We start from the raw sequence: 26,067 nt of genomic DNA, 5'->3' as shown, positions 1-26,067 counted from the left end.
GCGCTTCCCTGAATTACATAATGAGTTCTCCCCTCCCCTCTTATTGCAGCCGCCGCTAACAACAGCTGCGGCGGCTTCTTGGGGCTCTTGGTTGTTGGCTCTTGAGAAATTATGACCAGCATTTTAGGGGCACGTCGTCGTAGGCCCGTCCATGGACTGCGGCTATACATTTTAATTAACAGAAAACACAAAAACTCTAACTCAAACTCGGTTCATCGTGTACAGCCAGGGAGAGAGAGAGAGGGAGAGAGATGAAATGGGCCGAGAATTTCGCCTCAGGCCGCAAACAAAACACACATATGCATATTTCAATAAATTCTATAAAGCAAAAAACAACAGCAAAACAAAAAATGAAAAGGAATATTATATAAATGCCTTGCAAATGAAATTCCAATGCATTGCAGGCGGATGGTGGACAACACACTCCCTGCGGGCGGCCCAAGAGAGCGAGAGAGTGAGAGGGAGAGGGAGAAAGCGAGAGAGAGAGAGGGAGCTGTAGCCAAAGCACTTGTCAAGCCAGGGAGATTTATTTTTGGCAATTGAAATTTAAATGAATCTACGTGCGCCAGTAAACATCAAATGCTCAAATGGGCAAAAGGTAAAAACGAGAGCGAAAACTCACAGACAAGGAAGGGACAGAGAGCGGAGGGGACAAGGGAAAGAAGGCAGGCAGGCAGTCAGGGAGCACTATGCCCAGAGGAGTCACACAACTCATTCATGCAGAAATCCATTGACATTTAATAGCCCCGGTCCCCGAACAGGGGCAAGCGCTCTAAATACTTTACTTTGGGCGCTTCTCTTCAGCATTTTGGCCAACAGCAGCAGCAGCAAATGCAAGAGCTTACCGTTTAGGTATTCCGTCTCTTTCAGGTGTTTCCCTTTGCGATGGCAACCACAGTCCACAATCCGCACTCCGCTGACTCCTCTGACTCCCCTGACTCTTCTCTCGCTCTCTCTTTCTCTTTGTGCGAAGTCTAGTTAAACCTGAATTTTGGTATCTGTATCTTTTGGTCGTGAAGTGTGCGTTGCGTTTCGTTTCGTTTCATTTCGTGTTTTTGTTGGACTTCTTTCTGTGCTCACCTGGCACAGGATGTGGCTGACACAGGTGCACATGTCGATGCATGTCCACGATGGAGAAGCAACAGGCCAAGTTACTTAAAGCCAGCCAACAGCCAACAGCGAACATCGATCGACAACGCATAAATCATAGAAAATTAAAGACCGCATTGGAATGCAACATCCGCCGCTCGGAATGAAATCAATTAAATCCAGCTGCAAGGATTCCGATTTATTAGTGCTACGAGGCGAGCATAAAAATACCAAGACCATAGACTAATCAAAGCAGCAACAGCTTTTTAATTAACGCTCACTCGCACACAAGTGCGAAAGAGTCAACAACACTGGCCTAACATTTATTATCAACTCTATTCGCTTTAATTTTATCAATTGCAGCCTTTTAACTTTTTTCATGGATATTTTGTTATGCTTTTTATACCCGCTACCCATAGGGTAGAAGGGTATTATAACTTTGTGCCGGCAGGAAATGTATGTAACAGGTAGAAGGAGGCATCTCCGACCCTATAAAGTATATATATTCTTGATCAGCGTCAACAGCCGAGTCGATATAGCCATGTCCGTCTGTCCGTCTGTCCGTCTGTGTGTCTGTCCGTCTGTCCGTCCGTCCGTATGAAACACTGGATCTCAGAGACTATAAGAGATAGAGCTATAATTTTTTTTCGACAGCATTTGTTATGTTTGCACGCAGATCAAGTTTGTTTCAAATTTTTGCCACGCCCACTTCCGCCCCGCAAATCAAAAAAATCGAATAGCAAGCGTAATTTTAAAGCTAGAGTTGCGAATTTTGGTATATGCAATAATTACTGTAATAGTTATGATTCCTGAAAATTTGGTTGCGATCAGATAAAAATTGTGGAAGTTATTAAAGAAATACTTTTGTATGGGCAAAAACTCCTACTTACTAGGGGTCTGAGTTGCTTTGGCCGACAATCTGGTACATTGTGCCGTGTATGGTATATTTTGAATGCGGTACTATATCGATATACCACATATAACATTTGGTATATTTTTAGTATTTTTTTTTAGTATTTTCGGTATATTTTGAAAATGATACCGCAATATTTTGCCTTTATTTAAAATGGGTAGCGGGTATCTCACAGTCGAGCACACTCGACTGTAACTTTCTTACTTGTTTAATGTAGTACAACAGTTAAAATAAATTGAGGTTTATTGTCGATTTGTGCAAAATCATGGGAATTTCAATTTTAAAATTTTTATACCCGCTACCCATAGGGTAGAAGGGTATTATAACTTTGTGCCGGCAGGAAATGTATGTAACAGGTAGAAGGAGGCATCTCCGACCCTATATATATTCTTGATCAGCGTCAACAGCCGAGACGATCTAGCCATGTCCGTCTGTCCGTCTGTCTGTCCGTCCGTCCGTCCGTCCGTCCGTCCGTATGAACACCTAGATCTCAGAGACTATAAGAGATAGAGCTATCATTTTTTTTCGACAGCATTTGTTATGGTTGCACGCAGATCAAGTTTGTTTCAAATTTTTGCCACGCCCACTTCCGCCCCCGCAAATCAAAAAAATCGAATAACAAGTGTAATTTTAAAGCTAGAGCTACGAATTTTGGTATATACAATAATTACTGTAGTAGTTATGATTCCTGAAAATTTGGTTGCGATCAGATAAAAATTGTGGAAGTTATTAAAGAAATACTTTTGTATGGGCTAAAACTCCTACTTACTAGGGGTCTGAGTTGCTTTGGCCGACAATCTGGTACATTGTGCCGTGTATGGTATATTTTGAATGCGGTACTATATCGATATACCACATATAACATTTGGTATATTTTTAGTATTTTTTTTAGTATTTTCGGTATATTTTGAAAATGATACCGCAATATTTTGCCTTTATTTAAAATGGGTAGCGGGTATCTCACAGTCGAGCACACTCGACTGTAACTTTCTTACTTGTTTAATGTAGTACAACAGTTTAAAATAAATTGAGGTTTATTGTCGATTTGTGCAAAATCATGGAATTTCAATTTTAAAATTTTTATACCCGCTACCCATAGGGTAGAAGGGTATTATAACTTTGTGCCGGCAGGAAATGTATGTAACAGGTAGAAGGAGGCATCTCCGACCCTATATATATTCTTGATCAGCGTCAACAGCCGAGACGATCTAGCCATGTCCGTCTGTCCGTCTGTCTGTCCGTCCGTCCGTCCGTCCGTCCGTATGAACACCTAGATCTCAGAGACTATAAGAGATAGAGCTATCATTTTTTTTCGACAGCATTTGTTATGTTTGCACGCAGATCAAGTTTGTTTCAAATTTTTGCCACGCCCACTTCCGCCCCCGCAAATCAAAAAAATCGAATAACAAGTGTAATTTTAAAGCTAGAGCTACGAATTTTGGTATATACAATAATTACTGTAGTAGTTATGATTCCTGTAAATTTGGTTGCGATCAGATAAAAATTGTGGAAGTTATTAAAGAAATACTTTTGTATGGGCAAAAACGCCTACTTACTATGGGTCTGAGTTGCTTTGGCCGACAATCTGGCACATTGTGCCGTTTATGGTATATTTTGAATGGTGTACTATATCGATATACCAAACATACCATTTGGTATATTTTTAGTATTTTTTTTTAGTATTTTCGGTATATTTTGAAAATTATACCGCAATATTTTGCCTTTATTAAAAATGGGTAGCGGGTATCTCACACTTTCTTACTTGTTTTTTTTGCAATTCGCTTTGAAGTTGAAAGTGGCAACGTTTTAAATTAGCTTTGCTTGGGCTGCTCTACTTTAGTCTTTGAGAAGATTTGGCCTCTAAGCTATATATTTGCATTTCTAAAGATACTATATAATAGTAAGATAAATAATATATTTTTCATAATATGAAATAAAACTTCAACTGGCGTAAATCTTAGTATCGTAATATACCAATTCAATTTCGCTGAAACTTTATTATATAAAGTTCTAAATATAATTGGGTTTCACTGAAATTGAATTGGTATTTTAAAATACTAACATTTACTTAGTTTACTTAAATGTCGAAATTGAAATAATGCTAATGAAAAGTTCGACATAGTTTTATTTATAATTGAAGTGGTAGATTAAAATACTAAGATTTACGTTATATACTGAACTAGGCAAAAACTTTTTAAGACATTGATATCAGGAATTTCACTGTTTTGGGGGTTTTTTGAAATCTTTCTTATATTTTGAATGTAGTAGTTTATTAATATACCTAATAAAGTTTTTTAGTATAATTTTAATATTTTTGCGGTCTATTCATTTGGTAAATTTTAAAATTAATACCGAACTGTTTTGCTGTCATTCACAATGGGTAGCGGGTATCTCTTAGCTTTTCTACTTGTTAAGATTTTAAATGACATTACACACATTTATATTCGACTTATAATTTCACACCAGTATAATAATAATCCCAAGAAAAGCGTAAGCAGAGAGAAAAGCAGCTACTAAGCATTTAATACCCTATAATAAAGTCGACTTATTTCGCTGCACTTTGTCTATGCTGTTCACATACAGTCTTAATAGGCTTTAATGCATTTCACTTTTGTTAACGTGTGTGTCTGTGTCTTTGTGTGCTTGTGGTGGTGTGTTCGGGTGTGTGTGTGTGTGTAGTTGTCTAGGTGCGAGTGTTAATCAGTTTGAGTAATGCACTTAATCACTTGAATAAGGCCAACTGCAACCTTTAACCTGTTGACCCATTAGCTTGCTCTTGAACCATCGATATGCTGACACAACACCGAGAGGTCAATTTACCAATTCTCCCCCGTCGCTTTTCCCCCCCGATTCACTTTGTTGTGGTCATGTCGCGTCGCGTTGTGTTGCGTTCTATTCTGCTGTGTTGTCAGACGCATACAATGAACTGATTAGACAAACAATTAATTTTGCGCCCAAGTCGACCACGGGCCGAAAACTGAAAACCACTTGAACTCGATTTGATTGAAAAGCTTAAAACAGCCAAACTCCCCAACGAACTCTCGGTCTATCGTTCGCCTAGCGTAGCCGACAATTTGACATAAATCTAAACAAAACAAGTCAACTTGGCGAGAGAGAGAGAGAGCTGCAGACGAAGCTTGCCCGTTGACTCGTGTTGCTGTTGCTGTTGTTGTGTTGCTGGTTGCTGGCCGCAGGACTACTTCATTAATCAAGGCCGCAAACAAGCGCGGGACAAGTGTCCCGAGGACGATTCGAGGGGAGGATGATGACAAGAGCAACGCAGCCGAAATGCAATGGAAACAACAAGAGGTCTCGAACTTGGGTCTTGGGCTTTGGCTCTATATGCGGATGCGAAAGAGCCACAATCGCAACACACACACACACACACACACACACACACACACACACACACACACACACACACGCGAAGGCATAAACATAAATAATTAGCATGATTCTTTAAAGGGCAATTACCTAATTTAGACGCTTTGAATAATTGCCCTCAAGCTCGCCAGCGAGCTGTGCGTTCGTTGTGCCCGAAGGAGGTGTTGAGGGGTCACAAAATGGGGGCCAAAGGCGATGTCGGCAACAGCAACCAAATCAGTTTAAATGCAAACGGACGGAGAAAGAGAGGGAATTGAAAAAGAGAAAGAGAGAGAGCGAGAGCGACCAAGTCAGCAGCTAGGACACAAACCAGGACAACCAACAACGACGACTGCACTAAGCGGCTTAATGCCTAAATGAAGATAAAGCGCTTTCTGCTGCTGCTGTTGCTGTTGTTGGTGTTGTTGCTCCTTCTCCCATTGCTGCTGCTGCTACTGCAACGCCTGAGAGACATTTAAATCTCAACAGTTAGAAAATAATTAGAGCGTTTAGTGCCCAGTAGCTCACACCAGAGTCAGAGTCAGAGTCAGAGCCACAGTCAGTTTTAGCTTCAGCTTCAGAGTTGAAGTCACAGCAGTTGAAGTCAAAATCAGAGTCAGAGGAATCTGAGAGAGAGAGTTGGGCGTCAAGAGATGCGCTCAAATGCCTTTTCAATTGTGGCCAAGTGATGACTTCTTCGACCACTCCAACAACATCAGCAGGAGATTTAACATCAAATTGTGGTCAAGTTAAGACACGGCATTTGAGTCAAATTAACCAATATTGGGACTCGACTGCAAGATTCTCTTTAAATACTCAATTGCCTTGGCATTAATCTTATTTATCTAAGAATTACTATAATAATTTTCAATCTTTAAAATAATTCTTTATAACAAAACAAAACTATCATTATTATTATTATTATTATTATTCGTTATACGAATTCACATCAACCTTAATAATACTTAAACGAACTATAAGAATTTGCGATCTTAAAAGTAAGTGTTTTTTAAATAAATCTAATTTAATATGAAGATTAAGCTATACAAATTTTTAAAGTAATAAAGAATTAACTAGTATTGTCAAAATTAATAATAAACATAACATTCATTACAACATCATTATAAATTTTAATTTTAATTTTAGGATATGTGAAACTAAGGATCTTGATGAATGAACTAAAGATATTTTAAAAATATCATCTGCCATGTTTAGTAGAATATAAAATTTTACATTCATTAGATCAGTATCATAATACATTTATAGATAATTTTCAGAATATGTAAGTTAACGTTTAGAAGATATCTCCGATATTATAAGTAATAAAGGAGCTGATTTATATGCTTTTGTAGATCGATAAAGAATAATCACTCACTATACAATACAAATACAATTTCTATTATTCTCTGCTCTAACTATGCACAAGAAAATCAATTTACTTAAGCTCCATTATTGTGAGCAAATCAGTTGAGATATTTAGCTAGTTTTCCCTTTACATGTGTAACTCATTAATACACTTGGCTGGATTCACAGTCAGTCATTATTGTGTGAACTGTGCGGCGACTAGCTTCAAAATGTGGTCAATAATTAAGATTAATGCATATGCTAATTAATTCTCACTTGTATACACATGCAATCTACATTCAATATTAATCGACAGACAGTTTTGTTTACATTTTGCTACTTGCCTAATGACACACTGAACACAGCCCACAAAAAGGGTATCCTAAATGGGATCCCTGACTAAAGACTGGAAGTCTAAAGTCTGATGATGCCGCCAGACACTCGTTAAAATCAGCATAGAGCAAAAGAACATATTTATATAGATATATAGCAAACATTTTAGGGGAAATCCACGTCCAAAGGAACACGCAGCGTCAGCGGCGACGACGCCGGTTCAAAAAGCAAACCCTTGACACTGAACAGGAGCAGAGGCATCAACCTGCTCTCGTTCTCTACCGGTCTCTATCTCTGTGGGTCGACGCCGGTGCACAGCTTGAAGTTAAATAAATTAAGGGCAATTAGGCGCAGAATTACAAGCACAAAGGTCAAAAACACAGCATCCTGCTACCACCAATTGAATCGGGCCTCTTCTCTCACTCCCCTTCTCTCTCTCACTCCCTCTGCTTGTTAGTGTGTAACTTGTAGCCTGCCTTTTTTTGTCTCTTGTGGCGAAACCAAATTCCCCAACGGCCTGAACGGCAGGTGATTCGTTTTTTTTTTTTTGTTGGAGACCCTATCTAGAAATTATGTTGGCAAATATTTGTTTGAAGAATTTGCAAAGCACTTCATTCCCTTCTCTCGATACGGCATCTTTCGTTCAGCGGCTTGCGATTTTTTCTTGTTTTTTTTAATTACACGATGTAACAGTGTAAGATTTTACAGTTGCTTCCTCTTGGCGGAAGTTTGTTGTTCAAGTCACAAAGCAAAGCCAAAGCGAAGCAAAGCTTTGGCCAACATTATAAGCGAGCAAGTGCAGAAAGCGTAGCGCAAAGCCATTTTGGCCAATTAACTGCGGCTAATTGTTGCGTACCAAAGAGAAATATGTGTGTACAACGAAATGTGAAAGTCAAACAAATAATGTACAAGAAGCCAGAGTCGAAGAATCTCTTCTTTTTTTTTTTTTTTTTTTTGTTGCCACATGTGTGTGACCGTGAGAGCAAAACGCAAACGTCAAGTGCGAGTGGGAGGCAAAATACACAGACGGAGATGGACTGTGACTGAACCAAGCAAAAAAGCAAAACAGCAAAACAGCAAAAAACATTCAACAACAATAACGATCATAAAGCACTCACAGCGATTTCTCGACTTGACTACTTCCGCTGTGCAAAATACAAGAAAAAAAAAAAAAAAAAACATAACAAATACGATTTGCATAGTCGACGAGTTCTACTTTCGCCACAAAACCATGAAAAAAGTGTTTAAGATTAGCCGATTATTAGCAATGTATTGCGGTGACTTTTAAAACATGACTAAAAGAAAGAGAAAAAGCTAAGAGAATTGTGGAATTATAGTTTTATGCACTTCAATCAATTTAAGCGGTAATAATTTTTAGAATTGTCATCCGGTTTATTTGTCGACAGTGGAAATTTTGTAAAAGCTATCACAATTTTTATTAGTTGCATTTTTAGAAAGTACTTGTAAGTATTTATTTTAGATATTTCAAATGATTTACTTATGATATTCGGCACAAACAATTTGTTAAGAATATTGTAATAATTTTCCTTAAAAAAATCGCCGTAATTTTCAGTAGTAACAATTCAGATTTGTTATATATAACAAAAACAAACAATATATAAAAACAAATAACAAATCATATATGATTTGGATATTATAGCAGTACATTTTTATATATTGAGTATACAAAAAAAAGAAAAAAGCTACAGTCGATAGTTCTCAACTTTTAGATACTCGGCTCCCATTTTTTATAAAAGCAAAAAAATGCGGTATTATTCTTAAATTATACTAAAATATACTAATCTATACCGATAACTATATTTAGTATATCGATACACTATTACATTCAAAATATACCACCATGAGTAGCGTGTATAAAACAAAATAAAATATACCAACCAAATAAAGTATACCGAAGGCTACATTTGGTATATCAATATACTATTTTATTCCAACTATACCACCACGAGTAGCGCTTATAAAAACGTTTCTTTTTTCATGGCGTACGTTTTACTGCTGATGCTTACATTAAAATATTTTTATATATTATACTTAGCTGCTTATATAATTTTAGAAAAAGAATTCAAAATATTTTAACTATTTTGACATTAGTTTCCCTCAATTGTTATTTGCTTCAGATTTATATAAATTAATTCCTAGTATTTTTAAACAAATGAATGAAACAGTTTATATATTCTTTGTCTTTGTTATAATTTTGTTAAACAATAGCTACTAAGATATTCTAAAATAAGATTTGCTCGTCAGTTTCGATACATTTTTGCTGTTCGCATTTTTAAATATTTTTTTCGCTGGAATTTTTGGCATATTTCATATGATTTACTGATAAAGTTTAACATACAAATATTTTCTGTGTTTTCCACTTTGTTTTTGTTTTACTTTGCAGTAACAATAACTGCCCAGACATTATTAAAAAAGAATTCAAGTTAGTTGAGCGATTTGTAGATTAGTTTCCCTTTTACATTTTCTTCTAACGACAGGATTTCCTTTCAATTTGAATCGAGACAGTTTCCTAGTTGAAATTAAACTGTCAGCCATTAAGACTGGCATTTAATTAGCCAGCACAATGTTAAGTATGATATTTGAAAGGCATTTATAAAGCAGATATGTATTTAAACAATGAAATGATATTAACAGTTTCATTAACTTCATTGAAGAAGCCACAACAATGCGCAGCATGCGTCTAACGCAAGACAAAGCAACTGTTTCTGCTTCGCTGATTCGTAATTTAAGAACACACACACATACATAGTGAAACATTCACACATTACACACACACACTCACACTCACACATAGAAACTCCCTCACACGCAGCGCAATAACACGCTAGAGGGAATTTCACTTTTCGTCAATCATAACTGACCTTAATCAATGTCTATCACATTGAGTTGCTTTTATACGCATTGTTTTAGAAGGCTTTGGAAATTGAATTACATTTCTACAGCTTGTACATTTCTATCTGAATCTAAACACGCCAAACAACAGCGAGTATCTGCAATTATATCGCGCATAGGAAGAAGAGAAGCGCAATGAAAATGCAACATTAACAAACAAAAACAAACGCGCAGAGTTTTAAACCAAACAAGATTGCAATGAAAACTTCTCAGGCTTCATACAAACATAAAGATACATTCATGTGTATGTATCTGAAGCAGCAGCAGCTGGAAGATGCGTCTCTATACAATTTTCATTCATATGCAATAAGCACGGAGTGTTGGCGAAAGGGAAGAAGCTACAGATTTCTTGCAGCAGAGCTCGTTTCCTGTCTGAACAACATCATGAAACGATATCATGCAGCATGTTGCCTGCCCCGCTCCCCGCTCCCAAAAGCAACTGCCACAAGCAACACGTTCAGCTACCTGCCCCAAAGAGGCACGCAGGTGAAGTAACTTATATGCCGCTGTTGCTGTTGCTGTTGCCGTTTGTCGTTGAGGTAATTAGTTTAGCGGCTCACATACAGCTCTCCCCATAGTCTGGCAGTTGGTCTCTAGTCTCTAGTCTCTAGTCTCATGTCTCTTATTCTCTTTTCGTTGGCATCATCATTAAAAGCTGTTGCTTTTTTTTTCTTCTAACAACTTCTTTTTTGTTTCAAGTGAACTAGTCAAGGCGATCTTAATTCCAGATAGAATTGTCCCATGAGCAAAACCCACACATTCAACTCACGGCTGTGTATCTTGTAGATACATTCATGCCACACAGCGCTACTTTGTAAGCTGATCTTGAACATTGCCTTTGGCTTTGGTATTTTAGCGACTTGAATCATGATATTGTGAAATTCTGCACACGCTGCACTCGCAGCTATGAATGCAATACAATTCATTCGCATTCGCATTCACATTCACATTCAGACATTCGTCTTCGTTTGTATTTGTATCTTTATGCATGCATGTGTATCTGGCGGATGTGACTCATTCAGTCAAAATACGAATTACGTCGCCACAGAAGACTCAAGACTGTACTGAGAGCAGTCGCCGTCGTCGCTCTTCGCTTCTGTCTCGTTCCATGTTTGCTTCTCAGCTTTCGTCTTGCAGCCAAAGAAGTTTTTCATGTTTATTTATTTTCGGGTTCTTCTCTTCATGCTTGAGTAGGTCGCTTGGGTCAGTCTGCCCGACAGTCTAAACGTCTGTCTGTCCGTCCGTCTGTCTGTCTTTCTGGCTCCAACAACACACGTTGAGAATTAGTTGGCGAAAAAGAGCAGAACAGACTCTCGTTGATTGCTTTTGTTGTTTACTCATTCAAATTTCACAAGATCATGCAGTTCGTTATCGTTATAAGCCCAACATCTGATCATTATAATAAAGCCGAGCAGCGGAGTAGGAAAAAACACTTCTTAATGAACTTTTACAGGTGCTAATTAAATAAATGATTTCAGCTGTAAATCTGACATAATTTGCAGTTATAGAAATAAATAAGTTTAAAGGTACACCATTCATATTTTGTAATATACAAATTTCAGCTCATTTTTAATTGAACAAATTTTAATTAAAATATCTTACATCTTTGTCAAGCTAATTCAATTGAATTAATAAACATTTCCTGGCACTAATCTAAAAAATTTGTTTGTCGCATAAATTTTTTAATTATCTGCTAGTTGATTACGGTGTTTAAAAAGCAAAGTCATCATTAGTGTCCAACAAATTTTTCAATAGAATTTCACTAATCAAATCGCAAATAAGCCGTGCGTAAATAAAAAAACCAAATGCACTATCACATCCGACACGCTTTGGAATTATCTATAAGATAAATAAATTAATTACATTTAATATTAACCGACTTTCAGCGTAAACGCAACCAATAAATCAAAGCATGAAATGTTGATAGGCTTAGGACAAGTTTGGAGCCTTAGCAACATGTTGCCAACGAATCGGTTAAAGCAACACACACATGACAAAAAGGAAGCCAAGAGAGACAAAAATATAACTCTACCCGCACTTTTGCTCCTCAGCAAACCTTCATCCCTTCGCTGGCCCATGCATCAGCTGACACGAAGCCGAAGCGAAACGGCAAAGCCGACGAAGCCGAAGCGCAAAAGAACCGAAACCGAGCAGACGCCGTCGCTCTGCTGCTGCTGGCGTGAACTTCGCTGCTTCGCTTTGGAGGCTTTCGCTTTTGCCAATGCAGCTGAGCAGCTCGTCGCTCAGTCTAAGTCGATGATTGCTACCGAGCGGTTGCTTGCGACAGCGTTGCGTCGTTGTGTTGTACTACTACTACAATTACAGAGTCCGTGTGTAACCGTCTCTCCACTACACAATACCGTATAATAATAATCATAATACTACCGTGGTAGCATCAAAGCATAAAAAGAGTGTGTGAATGAAATTGAAATTGAAATGTTGTGTGCATCAAATGTGAAATTTATTTGCAATGCTAATAATCAAGTTGCTCAATAATCATCAAAATCATCATGCGAATAATAATCGTACGAGTAATGCTAATGATGTCAAAGTGAAACAGTTTTCAAAATCAATGAAAGTAGCAACACACAACAAAACTTGGTGAATATATAAACTCATCACGCGCACCTCGCAAACAGCAAGCTCTTTGCTGGCCAACCACCAAAACCACCCACCAGCAACGACCTCAACACCCCCCAGCGCTCATCTTCTTCCCTCATACTGCAGCAGCAGCAGCAGAAGCAGCAACAACGACGACGAGTTTTTACCATCGTGCTGACTCTCTCTCTTCGTCTCTTCCCCGTTCATCACCACTCCGCTCCGCTCCGTCTCTCTCCCACCCACACACTCTGCTTTTTGGGGGTTTCGTGTGTTTTTCTCGTCGCGCGAATGTGTGTAACTTGAACACAACGGCAAAAGGTTCGTCCATGGTTCTATCGCTGTTGTGATTGCAGGCCACGAGGCCGAAAAAACGCAAAAGACGTAACAAAAAACGAAAAAGAAAATCATTGAGAAGAAGCAGCTAAAAAAAAAAAAGAAATAATAACGAAAATATACAAAAAATACGAAAAACGAAAACGCGATGAAAATTAAAGCTTTGCGTGGCAAAACTCGCTAAACAACAACAACAACAACAAAAAAGTGAACAAAAAATATCAAGAAAAATAGAAGAAAATTGTAGCTGGCCAGTTGCGTAAAAATATATACAAAAATTTCGCTTTTCTTGCGTTTCTGTGTGCGTTCTTGGCAGTTTGTTATTATTATATTATATATTTTTTGTCGGCTGTGCGAAGAAAAACGATTATCATCTAGTGTAAGCGAGAGGGAGAGAGAGAGAGAGAGACGCTCCTATAAATATAACGTCGCGCTTGGCGCCGCTAATTACGCCAAAACATGAAAATATTTACAACAACAACAACAGCAACAATAAGAACAAAAACAGCGCGAAAAACTGGGCAATTAATCAATTTTCCGCTTGACCAATATATAATAAATTCATTCGACGCTGAATTCACACGGAAGTTTGCACTATTATCGTAATTAAAACCAAGAGAGCAGCAACATTAGCCGACTGGCATGGCCTAAAAAACCGTAAATCGCGCATATCTCAAAAGACTTATCACACACACACACACGCATACACACATACACACACTCACACACACACATCATGCATATCAGAGTCATGATGAGGATTATCTTAGTGTTGCTAATGCCCAGCACACTATTGGCCAATCGCTACAACTCTGGCAAACACTATGCAAGCTCCTCCTCCTCCTCCTCATCATCATCATCATCGGGATCATCGAAGTCATCGCAACACAATGAGGTATACCCGATAGCCGATAGTCAACCCATGACCGATGATGGCTATGTGCCACCTCCACCATCATCGAATCCATATTATGCGGACAACAATCCGGTGCAACAGCTGAGCAGCTGTCAAACGGTTTGCGCATGCAAGTGGAAGGGAGGCAAACAGACCGTTGAATGCATCGATCGTCTGCTCATACAAATACCCGAGAACATTGATCCCAACACCCAAGTGCTCGATATGTCCGGGAATAAGCTGCAAACTCTCGCGAATGAACAATTTGTGCGCGCCAATCTGTTGAATTTGCAAAAGTTGTATTTACGCAATTGCAAAATTGGCGAAATCGAGCGGGAAACCTTCAAGGGATTAACGAACCTCGTCGAGCTGGATCTATCGCATAATTTGCTGGTGACAGTCCCAAGTCTCGCACTGAGTTATATCTCATCTCTAAGGGATCTCACGCTCGCCTCGAATCACATTCACAAGATCGAAGCTCAGGCTTTTAGCAGCACACCTTCGCTGCACAAACTCGATCTTTCGCATTGCGATATTCAAACGATCTCAACGCAGGCTTTTAGTGGATTACAGGGCTTGACCCTCCTTCGTTTGAATGGCAATAAATTGAGCGAACTGTTGCCAAAGACCATCGAGACATTGAGTCGTCTGCACGGCATCGAGTTGCATGATAATCCCTGGCTCTGTGATTGCCGTCTGAGGGATGCTAAACTCTGGCTAATGCAACGCAACATTCCCTATCCGGTTGCTCCCGTTTGTGCTGGGGGACCCGAGCGCATCATTGATCGGACTTTTGCCGAACTGCATGTGGATGATTTCGCGTGTCGCCCCGAAATGTTGCCCATTTCGCATTACGTGGAAACGGCCATGGGCGAGAATGCGTCGATAACGTGTCGTGCACGCGGTGTGCCTGCGGCGAGCATCCATTGGTATTGGAACGGACGGCAGTTGGCCAACAACAGCGCCTTCAGCGCCTATCAGCGGGTGCATATGTTCGAGCAGCTGGAGGCCGGTGGCTTCGAGAAGCGTTCACGCCTCGTCCTGACCAATGCCCAGGAGACCGATTCGAGTGAGTTCTATTGCGTTGCCGAGAATCGTGCAGGCAGCGCCGAGGCGAATTTCACGTTGCACGTGAGCATGCGTGCCGCAGGCATGGCATCGCTGGGAAGCGGACAAATCGTTGGATTGAGCGCCGCATTGGTGGCACTTATTGTGTTCGCTTTGGCGGCCATTATGTGTCTGTTGTTGCGCGTGAAACGTCAGCCGTATGTGGACAGCAAGACACCGAATCACATGGAGGTCATCACATCGGTGAATCATCAGAATTCGATAACGAATAAAACGCAACCGGCCACAGGCAACGGGAGCATCGGTGGCATTGTCATTGCCAACGGTGCGGTGGCAAATTGCATCGATGGCAGCAATCCGTTGAGCTCGGTGGGCACTCTAGAGCGCAAGGGTAGCTCCACGGGCGGGGGAGGTGGAGGAGGAGGACGTTCCACAAGCTCCTCACACGATCAACGCAATGCGAATCCGGTGCAAAAGCCACCGCGACTCACAGATCTTCCCTATGCCACACAGGGTTACGATAATGCTGGCAGCGTGCTCTCCACTGCATCGTGTTTTATTTCTCCCAGCGCATCGACGGGACATGGCAACAATCCGGATCTGATCAATGATACCAAACGCTTTGGCAGCGATGAGTTTGCCGATCTCAAGTTGCCGGCGATGTTGGGCCAAGAGCTCGGGGGCAGCGGCAGCGGGGAATACAGTCGCGCCAATGGTTGTGATTCCTTGTATCCCTCGGGATTGTGGGAACACACAGCTGGAGCTGCGAGCTCCGCTGATGATCTGTTCATGAAGCGGTACACGGATAAGACACCGATCATCGATGCGAGTCAACTGTACGATTTGCATGAACGCAATGCGGCCAGCGATTACTTCAGCAAAACGTTTCCACGGACGCACTTGCAACAAACTGGGGCAGTGGGAGCAGCTGCCACGTCGAGCACATCGACAGCCACGACGAATCTATCGAGCGGAGGCGGTTCGTCGGGTTATCCGAATGACTATGGACTGCCTTTGGTGCCGGGAGCCGAGCATCAACACAATCATCAGCTGCAAATGCATCCGTTGCAGCAGCTGCAACAGCAGCTGACAACAACGCTCAATCAACATCAGCAACAGTTGAATCACAGCTCGAGTTCGACGCACAGCGGCAGTCCACACTTTAGTAGCCGCACACTGCCACGCCTACACGATGGAGGCGGCAGCAGTAGCAATGCCTCGACAAGCTCATCACCAACACCAGCCCAAATAGCTGCCGCCTCAGCAGCAGCTGCGGCTGCCAGTTCCTGCTCCATATTGCCCAATGGCCAGCCGGTGAATGCCAAGACGATACGGGTGTGGCAAAAAGGGGGCGTGCCCGTGCTGCCGCCCGTGACAGCGCTGAAGCGTGCTCTCATCAGCAGCAGCCGCAATTCACCGGACGAGGGCTACCAAGAGGGCTGCGGCACCGATGTCTAAGCTCTCCCCATTTCTCCTATTCCTAACTCCTCCTACCCCTCAACCCTCAACCCCCAACTCTCAAGCAGAACTGACTAAACTTAACAAGCATATAAAATACTAAAAACGTAACTTGAAAAATCTCAACAAAATAAATGTAATTTTTGTATGGGCTCAGCAAAGAAACGAAAAAAAAAACGAAAAAAACTTGAAAAAAGAAAATTTTTGTGCAAGCAAAAACTGTTTGTGATACGTGTCTGATTAAAAAGGATATCAATGCGAATGATGATAATAAGAATTTCCATGAGATATAAAAAAACAAGAAAACAAAAGAAAACGAAGAAATTGCGCGCAGCAAAAGCAACAACAACATCAACAACAAATAACAATTAACGTAAAGTATACTTTTAGGCATAAACGCATAATGAAAGAATGAATAAACTAAATTAAAGTAAAACTAAATATATTGCATACTAACTAAAAATACTAAAACAAAGCAAAGCATAACTAACTAGAAAGCCCTAAGATTTATATATGTACATAAATACCTAAAAAAAACGCATAAAAAACGATGTCAACTCTCGCAAATCCCCGCAAAACTAAAGCATAAATAAATTTAACAAAAAACAAAACAAAATTATTAACACACACAACACACAGAGAAGAAAAACTCAGCCAGTTACATACTCCAAGAAGTCAGCTTTTGCCCCAATGTAAATGTTAAATTCAAACTCTAATTGTAATTTTGTATATGCGTATGTGTGTGTATTGTGTCAGTGTGTATGTGTGTGTGTGCGAGAGTTTCAACGTTGTTCAACAAAAGCCAAAATTGCTAAAAGAAAGAATTCCCCCTATTATCAAATAAAATACAAAAAACAGACACTCAAAATGTAAGTCGTAGTTAAATTATAAAATTAAAAACCACCATTCTCAAGACTTCCCCCAAACAAGAAAACAATCCCGAATAAAGCGAGAGAGAAGATCAAACCAAAAGCTAGGCCCATACTTCGAATTCAATGTAAAACATAACTAAGAAATAGCATAGTACTAAAATTAACTAATTGTCTGACTTTTCTCTGTATATACTTAAATATAAAACCGTAAACAAAAACAAACCAAACAAAAACAAGTCTGTTTCCAATTCCAGCAAAAACTTACCGAATATTTTACGTTTTCAATTTGGATTTACATCTGTAAAATACGAGAAAAGCATATCATTATTATTCATTCTGTAATATTTCATCAAATTATTGAAGATCTTTTTATTTTGCATTTCACTAACGTAATTAAATGCTTTCGTAATTTTCAAACATGCAAACAAAATAAGCAAAAATATTTGTGTATTAATTTTCACTCATAGCAAATATTTTTCAATTTTTTCATAGTTGCAACTCAATTAATTTTGCGTTTTTTTCTTAATGTTATTGAATAACTTTTTATGCCAGAAATGAGAAATGGAAACATTGTTAGAAGAAATGGGAAAATTTGTGTGGCCAGTGAAAAATTAAAGCGAAAACTCAACTTGAGAGAATAATTAGTGTTATAAATAAATATAGTTTAATAATAATTTGTGTTTAATTTGTAAACAACATTTTCCTTTTACACATTACCAGTGAGTATTAATTGCAATTATTCCAATTCAATGCGATTTTGATTTTCGAATTTAAGAAAATTTCAATTTCAATTAAATTTCTGACCCAGTTTAACAAATTTAAAAAGTTAAGTTGAGATAGCAGCTGGCCCCAAGAGAAAAGAAAAATGTAAAATTTCCACACAATGTTGGCATTAAACTTTAGGCAACCAAACACAGAAAACAATACGAAAAATGTTTATAAAAGAAGAAAAGAAAAGTGAAAGAAAAGCAAACATATTCATCGATTCATACGTAAATAAACATTTGTGAATGTCAGAGAACAAAGTACACACACACACACACGCATACACTTGAAGTAACATCACACGAAAGACAAAGAAATATACGAATGACAATTTAAATAATATATCCACATATATTAATTGCCTGTACGTACTTAAACCTAAACAAAAAAAAAAAACAAAAAAAAAAATAAGAGAAGAATGAATAGAAATGAATATCGAAAAGAAAATGGAAACATTGTATTTTTAAGGTAAACCAAAGACTTTAATTTCTTTGCATCTAAAGTAAAACGGGAGCGAAATAACTAAGACAAATGTGTAAGAATATCCCGATTAAAAAAATAAAAGAAAATAACCTTAATACTTAAGTTATGCTAATTGTAATGTATCATAAATATAAATATAAATATAAATATAAATATATAGATATATAAACCTAAAAACTACATATTAATATAAATATAAATAATAATAATATAGTATATAGATGTATGTACTTCAAAGAAAATGAAAAAAAAACTGTATGGAAAGCGAGACAAAGGCAAAGCATTGAATGCATTGAATGCGACAACTGAATGAAGAATGAACAAGAACAAAGCAAAAGGAAATATATATATATATACATATATATATATAAAACAAAAATATATATATATATATCTGAATGAATATATAAACGAAAGAACATTGCGTTGTCATTACTTTTACAGCGAGCCAGCAAAGAAGGTAGGTAGCAAAAGGGGGCGTGACCCAATTAACCAAAGAGACAGCGAAAGACCGACCAGAGAGATAGAGAGAGAGAGAGAGACAGCGAAAGGAGTGAGAGAGGTGCACAGTTGAAAAGACAATCGAATTCGAATGCTGTCGCTGCTGCGCTTTTGTTGTTAACCATTGTAGCGTTTGGCATATTAGGGCCAATCGTCTAATCGCCAATTATACATTTAACCTAACCCCTGCCTTCCCTCCCCCTCTTTGCCACACGAATACACACACAACACTATATGGCAAGCATTACATAAATCGATATGCTAAGCGCGCAGAACGAGATGTTTAACACGCCAAATGTTGTGCTACTTCACGTATACGTAATATTTTCGTGCATTAATAAATAATGCAAACAACTAGCGTCCAGACATGTGCTGTAATTAAATTAATTTCGACTCCACTGCGAAGGGAATTTTACTAAATTCCGATCGATAATACATTTGAGTGTGTGCTTTAATGATTTCTTTATTCAATTTTATCAGAGATTTCTTTCAGTTTTTTGCAAGTTGCTCCCAAAAGTATGCTAAACATTTTTGCCAGAATTATTTCACTTAAATAATTAAACGAATGTCTGATTGCGTTCGCAGCCTTCTGCTGTTGCTTATTATTAAATTCTTGTTCATATCGCTGGCAAAAGTTTTGTGTGCTCTCGCTTTTTGCACAGCTTCTTTCATCTTTTCACATTTTTTTTCTGATGACGACTCGAGTCGAGTTCACAGTTCGTTGATACTACACAGATACCCTTTCAATGTGAACTCTGGCAATGCCCCAGGTAGACAGTCTGGGCATGTCTGGCCGCCTCTCCCCTCCCCACTCACTCTCTCTCTCTCTCTCTCTTGCTCCTGGCTTTTGCAAATTTGCAGCTACACATGTTTGGCATGCGTGCTGTTGGATTAACCTGGTGGAGGGGAGGGAGAAGTTATGGAGAAAAGCGCGTAATAAATACGACTGAAACGGGGCAAGTGGAAAGGTGCCACCGAGACAACAACAACAACAATAGAACGAGATTATATCATGGCAAAGCTCGGTTGGTCGAACTGTCTGATTCGTTGTTGCCACAGGCGGTGGGAAGCACCCGTCACCCCCTCGCCCCTCTCTTAATCACACTCTCTCACACTGTTTCTCAATCCGTATCCCGGCCGCCTTATTGACGACGCGCAAAGTTTGCCAACTAAACAAGTTTTGTGCCTCAAATGAAATTTAGGTTGCAACTGAAGCCCAACAAAAGCCAAACAAAACAAAACAGAGCCAGCAACAAACGACAACAACAACAACAGCAGCAACAGCAACAACTACGAACAGCAAAAGCAGTGGAAAAAATTAGAACTTTTACGCTGAAGGAAAGTGAATTTTATTTGCTCAACTTTATTACGTATACGTGCCGTTGTTCCGCCTGTGTAAATAACCAAAATGCAAAACGTGCCCCTAGCCACGCCCCCGAAAACGCAAAAAATAAAAATAAAAGAGCGCCTGCAACACCAAACAACAACAACAGCGACAACAACAAGTTGGCTTAGATCTCGAAGCTCGAAGTCTAATGAAGACAGCGCCGCCAGGTGCTCCTCCGCACTTTTATGTCCATGCATTGCGGCCTGTTTAACGACCTGGCCCAATGCCTAGCATGAGAAATTTATAAAAAAAAAGCGCAGACAAAGTGTAAAGCAAACTACAAGTTGACGCTGCGATACCCTAGAGAATACTTCATCTCTTCTCCCCTTCTAAAGTTTGTGAAGTTTTTGTTGAGATTCCATTTAGCATTGCGTGGCAGTTATTTATACCCATGACTTTAATACACTTTATGGATACAGGGTATGCGATGCCACAAGCAAGATGAACTTAAGTACACACGCACACACACACACACGCAGAGAGTACACTCTCATATGCCTAAGCTAACAGACCGTAAATATTGTTGAAAACGGCAGTTTATTTTTGGGAGCTACAACCGCAACTGCACATCAGTCAATAGCCAGAGAATATAACAAGGCGAGGACAGACACACGCCCAGCACACACACACACAAACACACACAAACACACACAAGCAGCAGGCAGCAGGTAGAAGGAATAAACAGGACTGAGAAATTCGCTGATGGATGTAAACGGCAACAACAAAGCGACAGCTGATTCAAGCTCCACAGAGGAGCAAGAGAGAGAAAAAGAGGCAGAAAATAATGTTAAAGGCTTTTCTGGCCCACGGCCAAAAGCGGTCACAACTTAAATAAGAACCAAATAAGCAAAGCAGACTTCTTTTCTCATGTGCGTATCTTTCCTTTCTTCACGACTAACAAATGCTCTGGGTTTCTTTTTTTTGTGGAAGTGAGCAGTTGAACATTGTAGTTTTCACATATTATTTATTATATGTGTTAAAATAATTAATTACTCCTTAACGACAACAGGGAAATAGTATTTATTTATAATAGTCTAAAACAAGTTCTGAAAAAAGGGAATATTTTGAACTTTGTCAACTTTACTATCATTTGCAATAACAGAAAAGATTATGATAATATTTTGAATAATTTTGAATGCGGCATAGACATATTTTTAACTATTCCAAAGTAAATAAGAGAAATAGAAAATAGAAATTTACGTTATATCAACTAGAGTGTCTTTTAGAATAATAAATGCAAAATATGTATATAATTCATCAACTATTTATGAACTTAAGTATAAGTTGTAGTTTTCTTTTAAAGAAGAACACTGAAACTTTCAAGCAACATCTTTCATATATTAGATAATGCATTAAAAGTAAAAACTGCTTAACGAGCCCTGCATCAGTATTTATTCTCAATAATTTAAAGTAAATACACGTAAACCTAATAAAGAGAGTTTCAAAGTTTTGCCAACTTTACTATCTTTTTTAACAAAAGATTATTTTTATATCAGAAGAGTAGTATTTATTTGAAATATTTTAGAGTATACCTAAGGCCCAAAGCCCATAAAAGGAAAATTTCGAAATTTCAGACAACTTTAATCATTATCATTACTAAAATTATTCACTAGAAAAGTAGTATAAATTCCTAATATTTGAAAATGCACCTAGTCCCCAAAGCAAATACGGAGAATAGTCCAAGGTTTGGTTTACTTCACTTCTTAATAATAATACTTATAATTATAATAATATAGAACATTTCCTGCCGACAAAAAGTTATAATACACAAGTTAATGGGTAGTGGGTATAAAAATAGTATTCATTCTAGATAAAGGAAACATTTAGTAGTTTAATCAACTTTCTATTCTTCTAACTTATTCCAACTTCTATTAAACACCTAGAATACACCAATACCATTTATATTATGATACTTTAATAATAATAATATTCTACTTTTTTAGTTCCTTCAACTTGCTAGATATATCAAAAACTTGTTTAAAGCTTTAGCTTTGGCCTGTTGGAGAAACTAATACGCCCGCAGATTGCTGTCGCTGCTTCCTGCTGCTTTTGTCTTCGCATTTCATCTCATGCATTATAATAATACACAATACACACAACTCACACACAGAGACAGCGACAGAGAGACATATGCATAACAGCCGGCACACACGCACACTCACACACAGACACACACAGAGACCCACAGTCATAAATAGAGGCTCAACAAAGAGTTGTCTCCTACATGGACATATTAATGCGACTGTGTGTGTGTGTGTGTGTGTGTTATAGCTGTGTGTGTGTGTGTGTTGCGTGTGTCGTCCCTTTAGCGTCTTCAGCATTTAATGGCCTCATTAATTTTCTATGCTTGGCCTTAAATTATTTTACCAGACTGAGAAGGAGAGCTGCGACAACTACGCGAGCACCGCACGCTGCTCAGTAATTCCATTAACTTGACTCGAGGTACTCAGCAGAGAAGCAGAGAGAGAGAGAGAGACAGTCCATCAAGCATTTCCCTCTCCACTCCTCACCTTCGACAATGCCAATGCCAATGTCTGGTTGGCAGTCAGAGGCAGTTCATTGCGTTCACATTTAATTTACATAAACTTAATTGTTTTATTTAATCAATAAAAATAATTAAATGCCATGTGCGTAAGTAATTAAAACAAATCGCTTTTATTGCACAACAAATTGAAATTGCATAAACATAAACCAGTTCGTTCGTCGTTTGTTCGTTGGTGCGTTCAATAAAAGTGCCACTAAAACCAAAATATGCATGCAACAAACTTCTGTGTGTGTGTGTGTGTGTGTGTACCTATGTAATTATGGCACATCAAACATTAATCAGGCTGGCAAATGTGAATGCAAAATAGAATACAAACACACACACACACCCATACTGTAGCAATCAACTGACATATCAGGCATTAAATCAGCGGCCAAATGATAATTCTGTTGCCAGCTTGCACTGCCAAAATACTAATAGCAATATCAACTGCAACAACAACTGCAACAACAACAACATTTGACGCCTCAACCACAATATGCCGAAAACCAAATTACTTTGTGAGCCTCCGCGTCCCATGACTGACCGAAAAATTTTCAATTTTTCAGCATAATTTATGGCTCCACAAAGCGTAAAAACCAAAAACCCCAACCAAATCAGTGCGAGAAATTATGCAAAAATATTTCTCCCCTCTCCCCATAAACCACGTGAACCGCCATCTCTATAATCTCTATAACTATATCTAGCATGTAATATACATATAAGTGTGTGTGTGTGTGTGTGTGTGTGTATGGGAGTAACTGTATTGTATCTGCATATAAACAATACGTGGTGGAAGTCCTAAGGCTGAATCACAATTTGCAATAGGTAAACGATTTAATGCCACACACAGACACACACACACACACACAGAAATAGAAATACAAATTAAACTAATCCAACTGATAGATACATTTATATTGATCAGCAATTTAATGTAAATTATACTCTGTCTATTCCAAATGGGGTTTTTCGCTCTGCCTTCTGCTATTTGCATTTGTTATTGTTGCTTCTCTGCGAATGTGTTTGTGTGTGTGTGAGTGTGTGGGCACATTATGCAAATAAGTAACTGTAAAACTGTATCTGTTGCTTTTTATAGGCATTTGTTTTATTACCATTTCGCATGAGCAACAAACAAACAAAGCAAAACGCAATAACTCGTAGAAAAGAAGAAAAAAATGTGGCCCCTAAAAGTATGCTACGAATAATGTGAAAGGCATTTTGAATGTCTTGAAGAACGTATTGAATTACGCAATTAAATTAAATTCAAGCATATGTTCAAGTTCGTCTTTTTTTTGTTTTCTGTTTGTAAATTACTTAAATATCAGCCTGATATGGCCAAAGAAGTAAATTTATGACTAATTAGTGTAACTGGCATAATGGAACATCTGAAAATCTGTTCTATTTTGCATTCCATGGTATGTTTTGAATGTAGTACTACATCAGTATACCAAATGTATTCTTTGGTAGATTTTTAGTATTTTTGTGTTATTATGTTGGTATACTTTGAGAATAATATCGCATTGGGGTATCTCACAATCGAGCACACTGAAGCTTTCTTACTTGCTTTCAGCCTTCTTTAAACACAATTATAAATAGTATTTTATATTCCTTTCAAAAAATATACAACAATCTACAATCTTGCCAATTTTGGTTTTATTTATCCACTGTCCACTGTAAAGCATATTGAATTTAACAATTAAATTAAAGTCAGACATAAGTTCGAGTGCCTTTGCAAAATTAGCTAACTTAATTTATGTGGTCACAACATGCTAGCAAATTAGACAAAGGTGTGCTTAGGCATTCAAGTAGAATTTAGATAAAACCAATATATAATAGGCTAATTCAATATTAATAAAGTGAGAGAGAAAGAGAGAGTTGTGAAACTAGCTATTTATAATCAAAGCTGTGTTAAGTATATAGTGATCTATTCAACATAAATGTATTTGGGCATCAAAGCAGCATGAATTGTGGCAGCTCCTCCTCTTCAATCTGACATGGATGACAGAGGCAGGTATCGCATTGATTTCCAGGAAACCAAGAGCACAATTCTAAGCAAACAAGCAATTTGAATAGAATTTGCAAGTGGCTAATTTGCACATTCATTACAAATTAATTACATTATTTAGTGTTATTTATTCATACATACATATACACAACACAAATTGTACTGTTTGTGCTGTGCCGTAATGTTATTGATTTCGTAGAAAGCAAAGTTTTTGGCCAGCTTTAATTTCAATGCTTTAAATGCGTAGGGTGCCCCATTTGAAAACAAGTATACGCAACGTGGAACAGTAGCAACAGCAGCAGATGAGACTCAAGGAGGCAGATCAAGATCTCAGCTTGTCTTATTAAAAATTCAATACAAAATACATTGCCAAAGCAAGAGCAAGAGCTTCTTGTTATTGTTGCTTTATTTAGCGTTGTACGCAATTCAGAGGGGCAGGCCACGCCCCCTCCGCACAGAGGAATAACGACGATTACATTTCCATGCAAATCAAATTGGAAATAAGCACAACAAAAAAAAACAGACATTGTTCCTTTTGTCGGGTAGGCACAACAGATAAGCCGAAAGCCGAAAAAGATACGACGACGACGACACAGAAATTATAAAAACAATTTGCAGTCGTTTGACAACAAATATCTAAAAGAGAAAGATAAAAGATATCGGTCTCAGTTAGCATGTTGTTACAATATGGAATAATTAGGAGCGTGTGCCATTGAGTTGAAGTCGTTTTCCTGTTGGCCAATTGTTGACTCTACTGCGTGGTTTGTGGTTTTTATTGATTCATCAAGTTCAACGCCCGTCTTGTGAATGGTTATTAAATAATAATAACAAAGTTCCTTCTTTTGCCCAACACCACCTTCGATTGACTTTCAATTCTCATTCTCATTCTCGAGTCCGAAGTCTTAACTCCCCATAGTTTAGTCGCTTGTCGATTGTCATTTGTTTTTTGGCTGTGCGTGTCTGATTTGTGTGCCACGTGCATAAATTTATGACGTATCGATTGTTATTAATTTCAACGCCAACCAACCAATATTTAGTCAATTTGTCAAAAAGCTCAACACCCGAAAAATACTTGACACTGATACTGATTCCATTGATGTGATGAGTGCCACGATGGCAGTCAAAGTGAATGGAGGAAAAGGAGTGAGATAGAATGAGAGAGAGAGGGTTAATAATTCATTTGTGTGCAATGTGCGCTGTGGTTCGACAACTTTCAC

The 26,067-nt window shown here is 38.3% G+C and overlaps 1 protein-coding gene and 1 long non-coding RNA gene across 2 annotated transcripts in view; one reads left to right on the top strand and one right to left on the bottom strand.

The window, feature by feature from the left end:
• Nucleotides 1–26,067, bottom strand: part of LOC127565122 (uncharacterized) — a 216,065-nt gene that overhangs the window by 137,296 nt on the left and 52,702 nt on the right. The window contains exon 3 of the long non-coding RNA XR_007954510.1: nucleotides 17,448–17,480. This is a non-coding gene — a long non-coding RNA (uncharacterized LOC127565122). The remainder of the gene's footprint in view (nucleotides 1–17,447; nucleotides 17,481–26,067) is intronic.
• On the top strand, nucleotides 12,196–18,794 carry LOC117565992 (uncharacterized). Its single transcript, XM_034245410.2, has one exon. It carries the CDS (start codon nucleotides 13,626–13,628, stop codon nucleotides 16,308–16,310), a length of 2,685 nt encoding a protein of 894 aa, XP_034101301.1. The 5' UTR covers nucleotides 12,196–13,625; the 3' UTR covers nucleotides 16,311–18,794.

Source organism: Drosophila albomicans, chromosome 2L, assembly GCF_009650485.2.
Source record: "Drosophila albomicans strain 15112-1751.03 chromosome 2L, ASM965048v2, whole genome shotgun sequence".
NCBI lineage: Eukaryota > Metazoa > Arthropoda > Insecta > Diptera > Drosophilidae > Drosophila > Drosophila albomicans.
This window is presented reverse-complemented; position numbering and strand designations above follow the sequence as displayed.